Source organism: Amphibalanus amphitrite, unplaced genomic scaffold (genome assembly GCF_019059575.1).
Source record: "Amphibalanus amphitrite isolate SeventyFive unplaced genomic scaffold, NRLGWU_Aamphi_draft 000214F_arrow, whole genome shotgun sequence".
Taxonomy (NCBI): domain Eukaryota; kingdom Metazoa; phylum Arthropoda; class Thecostraca; order Balanomorpha; family Balanidae; genus Amphibalanus; species Amphibalanus amphitrite.
In genome coordinates this window covers 762,317-780,671 of record NW_024881709.1, presented here as the reverse complement: position 1 = coordinate 780,671, position 18,355 = coordinate 762,317, and the positions used below count along the sequence as shown (strand labels likewise).

Below are 18,355 nucleotides of genomic sequence, written 5' to 3'. Positions count from 1 at the left end.
AGTCGACTCTTGCGTGAAACTCAGTTCGGCTGTATGGCGACTCCGGACTGCGCCTCGATCCAGTCGAGGTAGGGCGTCACGCGTGTGTAGCCGCTCGGACGGCCCCGGTCACAGCCGAACGCTGACCCCCAGCTGACCACGCCCACCAGCACGACGTGACCTTGACCCGAGGTCACCTGCAGCGCGCCGCCAGAGTCGCCCTGCGGGAGGGTGTGAGGTCAGAGACGGCCGGGGCTTGGTCAGAGGAGAGAAAATAAGCGGTGCTGCAGATGAGGGAACGCCAAGCAATGCATGGAACGAGGATCGGACTGTAATCACTGATGCCAGGCTCGTCACCCTCTATCATCTATTAGGGAAATCAATGAATCGAATGCAAGATTGGACAAAGACTGTCCTATCAGCATCTATCCCTCAATCTGTCCTATGTGCCTCATTACACAATTTTCCAACCTCGGAGCTGCCGCGCCCAACTCACCCCGCAGGAGGAGGTGCCCAGTCGGCCGCTGGCGCACATTTTCAGCGGCGTCACCACCACAGGCCAGACCAGCTGACAGCGACAGTTGGCCATCAGGGGTACCTGAGCCGCCCTCAGACGACCCTTTGAGTCGCCGTCCGTGGCGCCGCCCCCGCCCCAGCCCAGAACTGTGCCCAGCTCGCCGGCAAACGTCTCTGCCACCTGGGGGAAGGAAGGAGAGGCTTAGTTCGGCCACCTGACCGACAGGCGGCGATGTTAGCGCACCCCGCTGTATCGTCGTCCAGTGCAGTGGACTGAGAAGTCGAGCGTGAATATTACAAGAGTAATGTGGGTTATGGACACGACAGGAAAATACAACAAGACTCCTTGAACGACATAAGGGAAAAGATCAGTAATACTTAAGTAATACAAAGAGTCACTCTGAAAACGAGTCACTCTGAAATAAGTAATACAAAGAGTCACTCTGAAAACGAGCGCTGTACTTTTAAATAAATAAAAAGCGGGTATATTTCCACACAGAAGTATATTCTGCATGATCTCGATATGTCCATAATCCCCAAATGAACGTGTATCGTTTGACCTGCTGTCGGGTGGGCAGGCAGATGGGTCGGACGGCCTCGCTGTACTCAATAGGCCGCTGCAGTCGGAGCAGCGCGATGTCGTGTGTCACAAACCGCGCCGACCAGCCGGGGTGCACCACCGCCTCCGCCGCCGGCACCTAGACAAAGAAAAATAAAAACTGGAGACACGGGGTGGTCGTGGGGCTGGGAGACAGGTCATCAGTGCGCAGTGCTTAATTTAATGCGGTTATTTTTTCAGCCCAATCCTTACATGACTCTTGCCCGTTCTTCAGTCGATGAGCTGAGTTCAGGTCAGTATCATGACTTGATCAGAGATGGATTTCAGGCCATCACCATTACCTACCATCTGCAGGTCGTCGCCACGACTGAAGCTCGGTTCGCCTTGAACTCAAGCCGCCCTCCCAATGATGACCCCTTGCCGCTGCGGACCTGACCTGGACGCTGTGCGGGCCGGGTTCCCGGAGTGAGGTGTACCCGAGCAGAACTGTGGCGGCGTCGGCGCGGTACACGCAGTGAGCGGCGGTCACCAGGTAGCTGCGACTGATGACGGTCGCCCCGCAGATGAACCCGGCCTGGCCTGAAACAGGGCAGAGTTATACTCACACTGAGACAGAGGGTGCGTGCTGTGTGTTGCTCTGTCATGACTGGTGTATGTCAGGTCAGTGATGAGTTCATTTTTATTAGAACACAATCATATTCGAATTCATCAAGAATGTCTGACTAGCAATACAGTTACAACTCACAAGTTAACTTAGTGAAACCCCGAAAGATGGTGAAAACGAGTAACGACCGAAGACTTTGTCACCCGTCGGGCCGTTCTGTGAATAATATCCCAGTCCCCCTCCCCTCTCCACAGTTCCCACCCTAGACCTCTCGCCGGACCTCACCCCGCACACACCTCACCCCGCTCCCTCCCCGCCCCGCGTCGGAGCTCCGTCCCCGCCCCGTGCGGCGGCCTCACCCTGGACGGTGAGCACCAGAAAGGCGGCCCACGGGTAGGCTCCGGGCGCCACCTCCTCTCCTCCGACCACCCGGAGGTCGGCCGCTCGCGCCGGCAGTCGCGCCGACCGCTGCTGCCGGCCGGTCCTCCCCCGCTGCCGCAGCGGCACGGACCGGCTCTGAGCCGTCCCCTGCTCAGCTCCGGCCTGGGACGGACCGAGTGGGTCCGATGGAGAGCGGCCGGTGGGGTGGGCGTCGGTCACGTGGTACCAGGTGGACAGGTGGGCCGCGTGGACAGGCGGTGTGGACGGCGTGGCCGCAGGTCGGTCGGTGGGGCGGTCGGAGCCAGGTGCACTGGCTCGGGCTGTCGAGAGCTCGGAGATGACTGGTGCTGGTGAACTCAGAACGGTGGGAGACTCGGTGGTCCACCGAGTCACGTTCTTAGCCGACTCCGAGATGAATGATATGCCGCACTCTGAAGTAGGCCATGAAGCGAGTTAGTTCAGTTGTGACTTATAAAACAGAACGATATTCTGAACTGCTGTGGCTCACTGCTTTGGCATATGGCACAACCTTAAACATATCGTAGGTGTAACCAAAGTAATAAAAAAAGATACAAAGTAGCAAAAATTATATGCCTTTCTAAGACGCCTGTGGTGTTTCTTCAATACGCCTTTCCTGAAGTTAAAACGTTAGACCAGACATTCGTATGTATTACGTATTCTAACCTTAACCCGCGCCCCGTAGGGGGGGGGGGCCGAAACGGCCCCCCTGTCCTTTTCCGTCGATATTTCCTTAACGGCTGGAGATATCGCCACCAAACTTTCATGACCCCTCCGGGTATCAATTTTACACATTTTGACCGAAATTTTTCCTGAGGCTATGATAGGTTGGCCACAAGTGACGTCAGAATGACGTCATGTTCTGCCATTTTCGACCAAAAAAAGACCTTCGCGAGAAGAGCTGTCAGGCCTACAGCTTTGAAGATACAGAAAAATGGTCAAGACATAAAGGGTGTAGAATTGACAGGGCTACAAAACTGCTATCTCGGATTTTGAATTTTTTGAGTTTTGACCCCCAAATCAAAAAAACATTTTTTATATATACCTAAGCCAAAAAATCCAAAAAGTTTTTTGAGTTAAAAAACGGAGGATATGTGATAGTAACAACCGTCTTCTATCTTCATACCAAATTTCAGATCGATATCTCGTTTTTGGCTAAGTTATAGCCAAAAAGCTGTTCAAAAATGATGACATCAAATTTTCAAACTCAATTTTTGGCAATGCTAGACCACGTAGCGCAAAACAAAGACCACCATTAGACTCCCTGTGACGAGCTGCATCGAATCGATGCCCTTTTTACGCAAAAATATCAACTTTTGAAATTTGACATAATTTGACCTGACCTTGACCTGACCTTCACCAAAACGTGACCTAAAGGCTGCCTGACCCACATAATCGCATTTGTCATGTAAAATGGACCATAAAACATGTATCACACGACACTTTCATATTAGCCGTTTTCACGATGGCCATCTGGTACACATTTGGTGCACATCTGGTACAGATTAGGTGCAGATTTGGTCAAATCAGGTTCAGTGTGTCTCTTAGCAGCTATCAGCTATAGGGTTGCACTAATTGCTTTGCCTGCTTTGTCATTTTATCAGAGAGCATCATCGATTAAAACACTGAAATAAATTCATAAAATGAAGATATTTGCTGTAAAAGAAATTAGGTGCAGATTTGGTCAAATCAAGTGCATTCGCCGGATATCCCGTCGTGAAAACGGCTATTGTGACCCCCCAGTGACCTGACCTATGTGACCTGACCTGGTATCAGTGACCTCAGATACATAGGCGGCGGAACGATTTGAGACAAGGGGGGCACCAGCTCAAGGAGCCAAACCTAGGGTACCCCCAAATCCTGTTTTCTCATCGGATTTAGGCCACTTATTTTTCGTCACAGCCCTGGCACGATGATTTTTTTATTTTTTGTTTTGTTTTTTACTAAACGAAAATGGCAGTTCACCCCCGTATGTGTGGTTAACTTTAAGCTGATCCTCAAGTACCTATGTGTTTGCCTCTTCCTTATTGTCGTTTGATAAATTAAATTTATCCTACATGTATCAAATTCCCAAGAAGTCATCGCAGTACTAATCAGTGGCGAATCCCAGGGGGGATGTCACATGGGTCATGACTTAGGGCCTGGGGTCACCACATGCCTGCCAGGAGCACCACAGGCCTGACAGCCGACAGGGGCGCCACAGGCCTAGCAGGGGCACCACGGGCCTGTCAGTGGCACCACAGGCCTGTCAGGAGCACCATCGGCCTAGCAAAAGCACTACAGGTCTTCCAGGGGCACCACAGACCTGCCAGGGGCACCAGAGGCCTGCCAGGGTCACTATCGGCTTCGCAGGGAAACCACCGGCCTCGCAAGGGCACCATGGGCCTGTCAAGGGCACCACAAGCCTGTCGTTGGCACTTTAGAATTGTCAGGGGCACCACAAACCTGTCAAGGGCACCTGCGTTCTAACAGGGGCACCACAGGCTCGCCAGGGGCACCACAGACCTGCCAAGGCCCAGGGACACCACAGGTCTAGCAAGGACACCACAGGCCTGTCAGGGGCACCACGGGCCTGTCAGGGCCCATGGGCACCTAAGTCATGTCAGGGCCCACTATAGGCTTGTCAGGGGGCAGGGTAGGTAGGTACCAAAGTCTTTCCAGGGGCACCAGCGGCCTAGCAGGGGCACCAGTCATCACATGACTAACCAAAAATAAAGAAAATAAAAAACTGAAAATAGGGCACCACCAAAATTAAGTGGCCGAAATCCGTTGAGGTTTTAATTTTGGGTATAGGTAGGGGCACCACTTCGATTCATGACCCTCACTGAAAGAAAAAAATACCACCCTAGTTAGTTTTTGGGTGGTGGTCATATTTTGAACAGCCTTTTACTTATGGTAAACCAGTTTACGATCCAAATACTAGGCCCAATATCAAAGGAATACTATGCAACTACCAATGCTCATCAAAATACCATGGTCTTAGTACGGTAATATTTTTTCATCATACTACCTTGAAACTAAAGCATAACTAATAAGAAACCAAAGCTCTACTAACGCTAGTATTATCCTGGTACCGCCTACTAAGAAAAATACCACCCTAGTTAGTTTTCGAGTGGTGGTCATATTTTGAACAGCCTCTTACCTATGGTAAACTAACTTACGACCCAAATACTAGGCCTAATATGAATGTAAAACCATGTGAATACCAATGCCAGTAAAAATTACCATGGTATTAACACGGTAACTATATGTCGTCATACCATGCCCAAAAACCCACGTGATACTAGCACGAAACTAGGACTTTACTATCGTTAGCTACTCCCTGGTAATGCTTACTAATGACTTATCATGGTAAAACCATCCTTTTGTCATCTGGATACCAGCTTTGCTTTGCTGGCCAACCATCGTAAAACAATAGTTTACTATGTGACATTTATTGTGATATTACCAGTCGGTTAACAGGATCTTACTAGTCATCAACCAGCATGCTTCATATGCTGTGCTTTAGCCTATCCATGCCAAATTTGTTTATCATTACGACAGCCACTTACTGATGCACAACAGCATGCATGACAGTATCTACCTAGCAGTCGACAAAGCAGCTCTTCACTTTTCCAAAGCATCTACCTAGTAACCTACATGAAATATTTCACACATAAAAAGCATTTGGCCACAAACAAAGTTACGTCTGCACATAACCAAACAACGCGCATGAACAACAATTATTACAGTTCACTTTATCATCACAATGCAATCGGTCTCTTTTCACACAATCGTTGAATGTCGCCCTTCCAGCGATTTATCACGCAACACCTTCTCCAAGGGCATTGGTAGCCATATACCGAAGGTTCGAACTTCGAAAGCCAGCTCTGGAAAAGAGCAGGCATTGATATAAGATAAACCAATGGAAAGATTGATTGTGTGTGCTGCAGTGACACTCTATCTCCTACCCCTCCCACCTTGACTCGCAGTGTCCCGTGACCTAGCTCCCAGTTTGATGAAACAAGGATTTAAGATAAGTTGTTTTAAAAAAATGGCAGCATCTAATAGAACAGGGGATTTGTAGGGTGAGGAATTTAGCAAATTTGGGACATTAGGCCAGAGGCTGGTTCAGGTAAAATGCCCTATAATGAATTAATTGCCATGAGGTGCAGTGTTGAGTGTTGGCAATAATTCAAAAATTCTACTCTTAACCAGCGCCCCACTGGGGTATGTTCTGTAACGCACTCCACTGGGGGAGGCGGGGGCTATTTATAGAACCCCCCCCCCCGCTCCAACTCCGAAACTACTGGGCCGATTGTCAAAACTGAAACGGCGTCTGATAGCCCTGGAAAAACTGTCGAGCAAAACCTAATTTTATTGACCTCGAGATCACCGTTGACGTCACAGGTCAGATCAAAATAAAAATTAGCAACGTTTTGGCTTGTTAACCCTCCCCCGTATAGGGGGGGGGGGTCGAACGGACTCCCCCTCGGTTTTTCGCGAATACCTCGCGTAAAAAGCGGCCGACCGCAACGAAGCTTTCAGTACCCTCGAGTTATAATCAATTTTACACCTACCCTAAAAAATGTAATGGCCCTGACTAATGACCTTTGACCTGTGACCTACTTTTCGAGACCATGTTTGGCCGGAATCGCGATTCGGCGTATGTCGGCTCGCATTTGCCGCGCGTTTGCAGTCCTTTCGTGGTTTCAAGCGTTCAAACATGGGATATGATGCTGCTCCCATGCATTAGGGTGGATGTCAAGGTCACCAGAAGGTCAGGTCAGTTCATTGACCTTTGATGACCTCGGTTTACTTTTTCGAGTTTTATCAGCATCATTCTAGGCTAGTTTTTTTAGCTGATTTCGAATTTAACAACCATATATGAACATTTACGAAGTAGTTTTGGTGCCTTCGTAACATGTTACGAAGCTGTCAGAGGCGGTTGCCACCTAGTGCACCTACTACGAATACCCGGCAAAACCCTTACTGGTTGACCTGACCTGACCTGACCCGACCTGGCCTAAATGCATGAAGACATCATCTATGATCATAGCTAACATGATATTCGTGATCAGTTCCCTAAAAAACCCAATAGCAGCCACGTTTTACGACGTTCTAACAGGTCCCAGTTTTCCCCACTTTTGGGTCATTGACCTGACCTGGAAGGTCAACCGATGACCTAGGACCGACGACCTAGGATAAAATTGGGTACCATCGGCTTTCTCTCGTCACGGGCAGCACGCTCGTTTTTTCCGCGAAGCTCTAGCTCAATCAGGGGCGAAACGGCAAGGAGGGGGTTCAACGGACCCCCCCTTAAACGTTCGTGGCTGGAAAAACACCAATACGGGCGAGGGTTAACCCCCACCCTACTGTGGGGAGGGCTATTCATAGCCCCTCTCGTGTTTACGCAATATCTTTAAAACCGCTGGACGTATCAAAACAAAGCTTTTAGGACCTTCGGCTGCATCAATTTATTTGACACCTTGTGCACTAATAAAATTTTCGTAGCTACTATAGATCGGCCGGAAATAACGCCAGAGTGACATCATGTTCGGCCGATTTTGATGCAAAGCATTGAACAACGGTAATCGCTCTCAAGATCTGAGTTTTAACCCGGCAAGCGGTGGGCCTCCCGGCTACCTTCCGCGCGGTGGGAGGGGGGGGGGATTTTTGACCCCCCCCCCCGAATCTCCGAAGCTACTATGACGGATCGTTAAAATTTAAATGGCGTTCGATAGCCTTGTTAAATTTGTCGAGGGAACTTCAATTTCATTGACCTCGGGGTCACCGATGACATCACAGGCCAAGTCAAAGATAAAATGTTTCACCGTTCACGGGTCTTTTAAGGAATGCGCTGCAACATCGAGCAAAGGGCATTTTGTCAAAAATCAGCGATAGGGCGTGAGTTGCCTATTATACGAGCATATGTTGCTATTGGAGGTCACTGATAATACCAGGTCCGATCACCAAGGGTCAGCACATGAACCTATCTTTACTAAGTAGGGTTGTGCAATGCATGTTTTATGGCCAATTTTTCATATTCGCCTCAATGGTGTTGGTTATAAGACCATCAGGGACGGTTTTTTGGTCACTTTCTGGTGGAGGTCAGGTCAATGTCAGGTCAAAAAGGTCAAATTTCAGGTCAAAGTTGATAGTTTCGCATAAAATTGGTATTGATTCGATGCCACTCGTCACGGCGAGTCTAATGGTGGTCTTTGTTTTGCGCTTTGTGGTCTAGAATTGCCAAAATCGAGTTTGAAAATTTGACGTCATTAATTTTGAACAGTTTTTTTTGTTATAACTTGGCAAAAAGGAGTTATCGATCTAATACTTGGAATGTGAATAGAAGTCCATAGTGGCTATTACATATATTCCGTTTGTTTCGAAAATCGAAAAACTTTTGGGATTTTTTGGCTATTATATCTATTTCTTTTTATTTTTGGGGTCAACTTCAAAAACAAAATCGAGAGAACAGTATAGTAGCCCTGGTAATTCTACACATTTCATGTCTTGAACATTTTTATGCATAATCAAATTTATAGACCTGACAGCTCTTCCCGCGAAGCTTTTTTTTTTGGTCGACAATGGCAGAAATGACGTCACTCCGACGTAGCGGCCAACTTATCATAGCCTTTGGAAAAAAATTTGGTCACAATGTGCAAAAGGGTACTGAAAGTTTGGTGAAGATCGGCGCAGCGGTTCTGGAGATATATCGAAAAAAAAAACTAAAGATGGATGCAAAAAATGCCCCCCCCCAAAAAAAAATGACCTGACCTGTGACGTCATCGATGACCTCGAGGTCAATGACATTAGGCTTCGCTCAACAATATTTCCAGGGCTACCAGGGGCCGTTTGAATTTTGACAATCGGCCCAGTAGTTTCGGAGTTAGGAGCCCCCCCCCCCCCACTGTAACGTGCTGTAACGTGCTGTGGGGCGCGTTAGAGCACATACCCCAGTGAGGCGTGGGTTAACAAATAAAAAAACACGTTGATTTCCGACGCTGGGAAATGCCCGCAATGATACCCACCCCACCACCCTCCCCCTACCCGGTCCAACAGGGTCTCAAGGAAATTCAACAACATGAACCGAAACAAAGGCTGCGATCTTTGCTGGAAATGGCACTCGTGAGATAAGTATTATTATGCTGAAGATACAACGACTTACTTGTTATTTCCGAGTATCCTCCACCGTCAGCTACGCTAACCACCCACACAATCACCGTTCAAATATTTAAAACCACGGAGCACCTTCACAACGCCGGCGCGCGGCCGGAACTGACATGGCGGCGCCGCTGCAGCAGAGTCAGACGCACGTGGATTGTTAGTAAGGGTGTAGTGTTGTCATGGTGTTGCCATGGTATACCTTACCATAGCAGCAGAAGCACACCCAGGGAACTGTTGCAAGAAATTTCTGGCCTTTCGTCCATAAAACTATTAATTGCTCAGGGTCTCAGCTAGTCCTTGGATGACGCTCCTTCCAACATATCAAAAATTGGCAAACACCTCTATGGAAAGGAGGAGACTTGATCGCCGAATTCACCTGCTGGATCCGCCCGTGGAAAGGTTGATTTTACTATGGTAGGGAATATTAGCTTACGAGGGTATCTACTAGCCTCAGGTGGTTACCACCTTGTAAACTGGGGTACAAAACCACCCCTGATAAACGTAACCATGGTAATATCAACATGTCAAGGCAGGATAGTATTCAGCACCATAGTAGGCTGGTAGTAATATGATGGTAGGCTGATGGTAAAATTTGCCAAAGCTAGTAACTTAGTAAATTGATGGTAAAAACTTTTTTCAGTGCTCCCCTTGGAGTTTTCCCGAATCCGCCCCTGTACTAATGCATCAAATTTAAGGGGGGGCACCTTGCTATTGGTGCCCCCCTTGCAGAATTCAAGGGGGGGCACGGTGCCCCGGTGCCCCCCCCCCCCCCGTTCCGCCGCCTATGCTCAGATAGCAAAGTATGTGTTTGACGAACAATGTACCATCGATGGTTTTCAATAACTTACCAATTTACTCGAGTTCACAACACATTTCTTGAAATGCCTGTGAACGGTGAAAATCCGACCTTTGACCTGACCTGTGACGTCATTGGTTTGACCTAGGTCAATGAAATTTGGTCACAAGGTAGTTCTCCGGTGGGGCTATCGAACGCCGTTTGAATTTTGAAAATCGGACGGTAAATTTCCGAGATCTTAGGGGGCCGAAACGCCCCCTCCCCCTCTACGGGTGGTAGGGTCCGCCGATAGCCCTATAGGGCTGTATACGGGGCGCGGGTTAATGTGCAATTTGACTGCTCAATAGGTATATTTAACGTCAAGTCCGTGTTTATATTTTTTATTCAGGTGAAGTCGCTGGCTTGGTGTTGATAAACGAAGTGCTTTACGTGCCAAAGTTAGTGAGACCAGTGAAGTTAGAGGAAGTGAGGAAGTATCTAAACGACGGATTAATAAGGGATCTGAAGGAGCGGCGTTTCCCACCTCTACAGCAGGTGGTGCGATCGCCGCCCCCGCGCTGCGAGACAGACGCCTGGCAGCTGAAGCCTCGTCTCTGGAACAGGCCATCGGAGGAGAACCGAATATACACCGGCTCACCCGGCTTACCCTGCCGACAGATCACATTTTATCAGCGGACAGCACACTTAGCCGCTCAACCAGCCGAAATCCCTGGCGGCAGAGCAGAGCACACAGCTGGAGAACGTATACCCTAGGTATGTACGTTCTCAGATGGCGACGCCCATATGAAGGAACAATTTTACGGGAGGTGTTCAATATGCAACTTCCTAGTTTGATCTTTGGAGACGATGCTAAGAGGATCTGTGGCCCAGTCATCCGGCACTATTACAAGCAGGGCTGCGGAGTCGATGGATTTTCGGCGACTCCGACTCCGACTCAGGCTTTCAAAAACCAGCTCCGACTCCGACTCCGACTCCGGGCAGAATTGTCGACTCCGACCGACTCCAACTCACGACTCCGACTCCGCAGACCTAGCAGGGCTGCGGAGTCGACAGATTTTCGGTGACTCCGATTCCGACTCCGGCTCGGGTTTCTAAAATCGACTCCGACTCCGACTCCGACTCCGGTCACAACTGTCGACTCCGACCGACTCCGACTCCGACTCCGCAGCCCTGATTACAAGGGCATTTTCATTCAAACCCTAAACGTCTAAGGTTTGAATTCAGGGCAGCTTGCACTTTTCGGCACACATTACTCTTGGTGACTACATAGTGAATTAGCCTCACGAGTCCTGAAGAACATGCAATAGGGTCGATCTAAGCTGCTTCACATAAATAACATGGACGTTTTGTTGCAGCAAACCTCGGCACCAACGTAAGGTTTTATTTGTCGGATTTCACAGACTGGCCCCAGGCAACTTTTATGCAAAATGGTGTCCCGCCGCAACTCAATTCAAATTGCGTCGCTCCATAGCCTTTGTGTAAATCTGCACCTTCATTCAACTAAAAACCGTAACAAATCATACAGCAGTCGAGCGTATATGGCAACCACATAATACACAGTACACAACAGCCGCCATTTCCTAGCCCGATTTTCGGACCGTGAAACGGCTCATACTTCCTAGTCCCGTAGACGGGCAGGAAGCTTGACGATAAAAAATAGTTGTGTATGCATGTACATACCTACATACGACTAACTAATCAAATATGCCTACCGAAGTTGCAAAAATTCTATACCTAACTTATACAATGCAGTAAAATAAATATATATTATTTTGTACACAGCATGCACTAATCACGTGTACAGAAAGGTTAGAACTTGCATTGATAGCGCGGTTTTACCAGGCACTTTACAGACGTCAGTCAAATGCCTCGGGTGCAGACGTCTTAGGCGTTGTTGACGCCTCGGACGAGTGTCGGCACACGTCACACGTGACTGCAGAGACACATGTCTCCCAATCAGACGGCAGACCGGCGAGGGGCCTTGGAGGAGGACGCTAGAGGTGATACCATGGGCACGTGACCGTATCGGGTTGTAAAATGGCAAGTACCACTACCAGACGTAAGCCTGTGATTTGTGGCTCAGTGGCATCAGCTCTCGAGCAGGTATAGCTAATCAGTGGGCGAAATATAAAAATAAGAAATAAGAACCAGCCGCCCATCGATCCTTCGATATACGATACCGAAACACAATGCTAACGAGTTAGAGTATCGAAACGCATTAGTGTGCCGGCCCGGGCAAATAGCTTTCGATATGCACTTGTTTTGACGTTCAAGTTCGGTGTTTACTCCATGGAAGCATGAGACATACCAGAAGGTACGCGCTGACCGACCGACCTCCGCAGCGAGTGACATGAGCACTGCACCGATATCACCGGAAAACCCCTATCATAAACACTGGGACGGAGCGACTGTCAACACCATGTCCAGCCTGACCGAATTCCGGGCTGCCAACGAGCACCAGACATCGAGTCAGCCACTAACTGTCATCAACAATCAGCGAGCGGACATCGCAGGCACGGCGGGGAATCCTTCTCCACAAAACAACTGGTTCAATTTACATAAACAGAAGGTACTCGAGTGGACGAATCTGCAGGGTGACCTCAACATATGGACACAAGACATATTCCAGCACAAACAAAACCGCCCCTTGCACGATAACAGGTATCCAAAATATGTAGGTTCCTACAGGATCGACACATATCTGGATAACAGAACTGAGCCAAATAATTACCCTTCCTCTAATCAGGGTAATACCATGAGGCCCAAGGCCATGACGCCCACCCCTTGAAAGACGATACCAATGCAGCAGCAACTCACATGACATGACAGCTTGAAATTCATTTATATTCACATTTAACATTTAATAGCTGTAGCGTAGAGAAGTTTTCGTTTCCGATGAATACGAATAATTATACGAATAAAAGTAAGTTTAATAAACGGCATCCGAAGATATAGCAAGGATTTTTAAATCTGGTCTTTACGCCACTAATACCCATGCACGGTACAGTTACCTTCTTGTGCAATGTGCATTAACCCGGCAGGCGGTGGGCCTCCCGGCCACCTTCCGCTCGGTGGGGGGGGGCATTTTTTTGCCCCCCCCCGTATCTCCGAAACTACTGGACGGATCCGGAAAATTCAAACGGCGTTCGATAGCCCTGTTAAATTTGTCGAAGGAAACCAAATTTCATTGACCTCGAGGTCACCGATGACGTCACAGGTCAGGTCAAAGATAAAATGTTTCACCGTTCACGGGGCTTCTGGGGAAAGCGCTATAACACCGAGTAAAACGCATTTTGTCGAAAATCAGCGATAAGGCGTCAGTTGTCTAGTACATATGTTGCTATTAGAGGTCACTGGTCATACCAGGTCAGGTCACAGGTCAGGTCACCAAAGGTCACCAAGGGTCCCCACATGAACCCAACTTTACTAAGGTTGTGCGACGCATGTTTTATGGCCAGTTTTTCATTTGCAACTCAATGGTGTTGGTTATAAGACCATCAGGTACGGTTTAGGTCACTTTTTGGTGGAGGTCAGGTCAACGTCAGGTCAAAAAAGGTCAAATTTCAAAGTTGATATTTTTCATAAAATGGGCATTGATTCGATGCAGCTCGTCACGGGGAGTCTAATGGTGGTCTTTGTTTTGCGATACGAGGTCTAGAATTGCTAAAAATTGAGTTTGAAAATTTGACGTCATCAATTTTGAAGTTTTTTCGCTATAACTTGGCCAAAAACAGAGGTATCGATCTCAAATTTGGTATGTAGATAGAAGGTGGTAGGAACTATCACATATATTTCAGTGTTTTCGAAATTCAAAATACTTTTTGGATTTTTTGGCTTTTATATTCAAAAAATCTATTTTTTCATTTTTGGGGGTCAAAATCCAAAAAAAATCGAAAAATCGAATTAAAAGTTTTGTAGCCCTCTTAATTTCACATCTTTTATGTTAGAAATATTTTTCTGTATCTCTAAAGCTGTAGGCCTGACAGCTCTTCCCGCGAAACCTTTTTTTGGGTCGAAAATGGCAGAAATGACGTCACTCTGACGTCATTAGCGGCCAACCTATTATAGCCTTTGGAAAAATTTTTGGTCACCATGTGCGCTAGCTACTCCCGGGAGGGTACTGAAAGTTTGGTGACGATCGGCGCAGCGGTTCTCGAGATATAACGAAAAAACTAAAGGGGGGGGCAAAAAATGCCCCCCCACCGCCTGGAAGGTTAATGACGGTACACCTGCATTCTGCAAGGATGTAGCGATCGGAGCTCCTTGACTGCAATATGAGCTGAACGGCAACTGTGCCTGCCGTCAGCTGTATTGTGTTAATCACTTCCATCATACACGTGCATCCTGAGCTGCCTGACCCTCCCTCACCTGGTATTTTGAGCCCCCTCCCCCCGCTCTTGAGCCCCCTCCCCTCCCTCACTCAATTGTAAGTTCCCCCTCTCTTATCCCCATTATTATGACCTCCCATCAGTCCCCTTTATTTTGAGCCCCCCCCCCCCCCCATCACCTGTATTGTGAGCGGCACGTCGGCGCAGTGCAGTAGGTCTCTGTACTGGATCAGCCGGCTCCGGCCCGAGGTGCGCACGCGCAGATAATCCCCCACACGCACACCGAGCCGAAATCCGGCCAGGTCCACGTCCGTGCACACCAGCCGGATGACGTCACTGGGTCGGGACGGCTGCAGCCGCCACGAGCAACGCTGTTGGATTAGTCAGAAAGGTAGTGACGTCACTGGCGACGCCGACGAGAGCTGGCTGGGTAGGCAACCCGCAAAGCACCCTTGTCTGGCGGGTTAGCCTGCCTAACTGCATCGACATTTTATTAGTGGAAGACAACTGTAACGGACAACGGTCTCCTCTTTCTATTCTCTATTTAATTGTATCGTCGTGCAGAGGCGGATCCAGCTCAGAGTTTTTTTTTTTTGGGGGGGGGGGGCAAACCATAACAATTTATCGATTCTTTCCATGCATCGTCCATAGGCGTAATGTTAAAAGTATGCCGTTTGGGGGGGGGGGGGCAAATGCCCATTTTGCCCCCCCCCCCTGGATCCGCCACTGTCGTCGTGGACACTGAACGTGGAATGAGCATGTGAAGCCTGACTGAGGACTGAATCAGTAAGTAAGCTCTGACGAATGTGCACATGATCTGAGCACTCACACCATTTGAAACAGTTTTAATTTTAATCACAACCGTTCTGACGTGATAACTCCATAACATATAAGCTATAAGTTATAATCCCAACACGACGGGATTCACAATCACAACGAAGCATCTCTTAATCAGTTGGCGAAAACTCAAAACGCTCGGCGCATGTCGTGCCTGTCTCTAAAAACACTGCCCTAGCCAACTCTTCCTTCCATAAAAATCCTAGCCAACTCTTCCCTGCCGCTCACGTTCGACACAGCGGGACATTGATCTGGCTCTCCCACGCATGAGAACCGAAGCAGGGAGGCGGCGCCTGCTCTACAGCATCGCCCAACCAATTATATAATCGCCTGCCCCGTGATTTTAGGAGCCTATCTATGGAAAGTTTTCAGCGCTCCGTTTCCGAGTGGTGTTAACGTAGGTATTTAGGGATGAGTGAGTGGTTCGATGTTTACTGAGTGCTGTGAGTTGTGTGCATTTTAACCCGTTTTTCCTTTTAACTCAGACGCGACACTCAGAATAGCCATTTTAATATGGAGTGTTTTAATTGTCAATTCAAATACAAATACAAATACTGCACCACGACTGACCTGTCGGCGTGCGTGATCGGCCGGGTAGCCGGGAGAAGTAATCACCACCGGACGATCGGGCTGCACCAGCTGCCGCCTGGTACCGCAGTCGGTGGTGTTGCGTGAAGCCGCAGCCAGGGACGGCACCACCAGCACCAGCACCAGCACCAGCGGCACACATCTGCCGCACCAGCGCATCCCGGCAGGCCAAGGCTGGGCCGGAGGACGCCTGCAATCTGAACGGTAAGAATGACTTTTGTACCTACTTATTATTTTAGATGAACAACTACAGAGTACAGACTTAAAACCTAAAGACCTCATTAAACCATTTATAGATGCAAGGCTGCTGGTGCCATCGCCAAGTAAACAGCTTCATGAATCAATACAGCCTGACTGCCATCAACCATCGGCTCACTACGTACCTACTTTTTTTTTGTTTGGCAAAACTGAGAGTAGGTCGCAGGCAGCAATAGAGCTTACGAGTATGAGCATTCCGATAAACGGGCTTTAATTGTTCGAGTGAATACGCCATTGATCCCCACTGGCACTAGAGGACGATAATGTAGGTACATGCTCATCAGAAGTGAGTGTAAACTTGTTAAGAAGCAATTCTGTGACTTGTGAGTGTGAAAGACAATCAAAGCTGCAATCACGGCAAGAGCAGACACCACAAAGCCTTTTGACGGGTTAATAATGCAAGCCTATATTGTGTAGACGGTTGAAGTGGGCAAATGTTTGCCAATTGCCATCGGCCGTCAGGACAAGCATTGAGCAGATAGGGTCACCAGCACTTGATCGGTGGAAACTTCCGTGCTGACACAGATGCACCAAACAGCCAATGTTTTAAACCCTGCAAGTGCCTTGTTAGGTCAGATACATGAACCACATGTTTTTGTTAGTTTGTATATTAACACATTATAAGGTTGGAGCTTTGAAATTATATCAGGAAACACAGCACCACCAAAACTACTTGATAAATGTTCAAATGATTGCTAAATTCGAATTCAGCTCCAAAAAATAGCTTGGAAACATTATAAAACCGAATTAGTGAACCGAGGTCATCAAAGGTCAATGACGTGAGCTGACCTTCAGGTGACCTTAACACCCATCCTAATGCATGGCAGCAACATCATATCACGTGTATGAAAACTTGAAACCACGAAAAGACTGCAAACGCGCGGCTAATGCGAGCCGACATATGTACGCCGAATCGCGATTCCGGCCAAACATGGTCTCGAAAAGTAGATCACAGGTCAAAGGTCAATTGAGTCAGGGTCATGACATTTTCAGGGTAGGTGTAAAATTGATAATGCGAGGGTACTGAAGGTTTCGTCGGGATCGGCCGCTTTTTACGCGAATTATTCGCGAAAAACCGGGGGGGTCCGTTTGCCCCCCCCCCCTATACGGGCGCATGGTTTGAGGAATACAAATACCTGAGTTTGGGTGGCTGCAGTAATAGTTGATGGCTTAGCCGAATGTGACGGCGAACGGTAGGCACAGATTCCCGTCGCCTGACTCAATGGATCACAAAACTTCGTCAAACAGGCAGTTCACTGCAATGAAACAGCTTCTGGTGATCGCAAGATGCACGTAGCCACTGCTACGAATGTGTTTGACGGACGCAGAATTACCACACTGGGACAGTCACTTTCAGCCAGTGACAGCGACACCCTGTCCGTCCAATGCGACGGACGGTGGTGCACCCCTCCCCCCGCCGCACTGGCCGAGGTAGGGTGAAGCGATGACCGTGATGACGCACGCTCTTCACACCTTTCAAAGGGATCGGCCGTCGACGCTCCACACACGGCCGTTACGCTACGGTTAACGGTAGCCGACCCAAAGAGAACAACTAACAACAATAACGCTCCACAGGCACACAACCTTCCACGAGGTCAGCTGTCAGAAAAAAATGAAGGCAACTTTTGAGAACGACTCTCTAAATACAGAACGCCAGACCCCGTCACACGCCGCTCGTACCGTTGGAGACCATGACGCGCCTGGGCCAGACAAACACGATGGTGCCAAAATCGCGGCTTTGCGACCATTTTTGACCAAGCGATTTACCAAAAACCGAACCCGTGCCCTGGGCCACTTGACCTGACCTCAGAGGTCACTGGTTGACCTGAGACTTTCAAATCAGGCATTAATCGCTGCGGCTCGTAACGGCACACAGTCATACGCTCGTTATTTCCGCAATGCTCTAGGTCCATCAGGAGCGAAACGGCGAGGGGGTCGTAACAACCCCTCGACCGTATGTAGAAAACCGATAGGTCCGGCGGGGTAACCCGCGCCCCGCTGGGCTATTCAGCCATCCGCGCCCTGCTGGGGGGGGGGCAGACTCTGCCCCCCCCCCCCCGTCTAACTTCCGAACCGATAGTCGTAGAAAGACGGGGAAAACGGCAATCGAAAGCTCTCAACAAGGCGGATCTTAAGAACCAATTTATTTTGCTCAAGTAGGTCAGAGGTCAGGTCAAGGTCAGGTCAAGGGTACAAAATGCAAGTTTCTACAGTATCGGCCTTGCACCGTAGTTGCCGAAGAATGGACTGAGACTGATTGCCCAAACGTGTTTTTAGGTTACCAAGACAATATTCGTTGCATAAAATATCATGCAAAGGTCAAGGTCAGGGTCAGGTCACCA

General features: G+C 48.7%; 1 protein-coding gene across 1 annotated transcript; it reads right to left on the bottom strand.

The window, feature by feature from the left end:
* Positions 1–20: 20 nt before the first annotated feature.
* LOC122385328 (transmembrane protease serine 9-like) lies at positions 21–15,925 on the bottom strand. Its single transcript, XM_043373527.1, has 8 exons — positions 15,738–15,925; positions 14,510–14,701; positions 10,526–10,649; positions 2,018–2,470; positions 1,491–1,633; positions 1,056–1,193; positions 440–676; positions 21–200 (listed from the first exon to the last, which is right to left on the bottom strand). The coding sequence occupies exons 1-8, from the start codon at positions 15,912–15,914 to the stop codon at positions 21–23; spliced, it is 1,644 nt and encodes a 547-aa protein (XP_043229462.1). The 5' UTR covers positions 15,915–15,925.
* Positions 15,926–18,355: the final 2,430 nt, after the last annotated feature.

Coding starts and splice junctions, on each gene's coding strand:
- LOC122385328 (XM_043373527.1), bottom strand. CDS start 15,914: ATGCGCTGGTGCGGCAGATGTGTGCCGCTGGTGCTGGTGCTGGTGCTG. Junction 10,650..14,509: donor ACGTGCCGCTCACAATACAG/GTGATGGGGGGG, acceptor ATCTGTCGGCAG/GGTAAGCCGGGTGAGCCGGT. Junction 1,194..1,490: donor CCGGCCCGCACAGCGTCCAG/GTCAGGTCCGCA, acceptor TTCTTTGTCTAG/GTGCCGGCGGCGGAGGCGGT.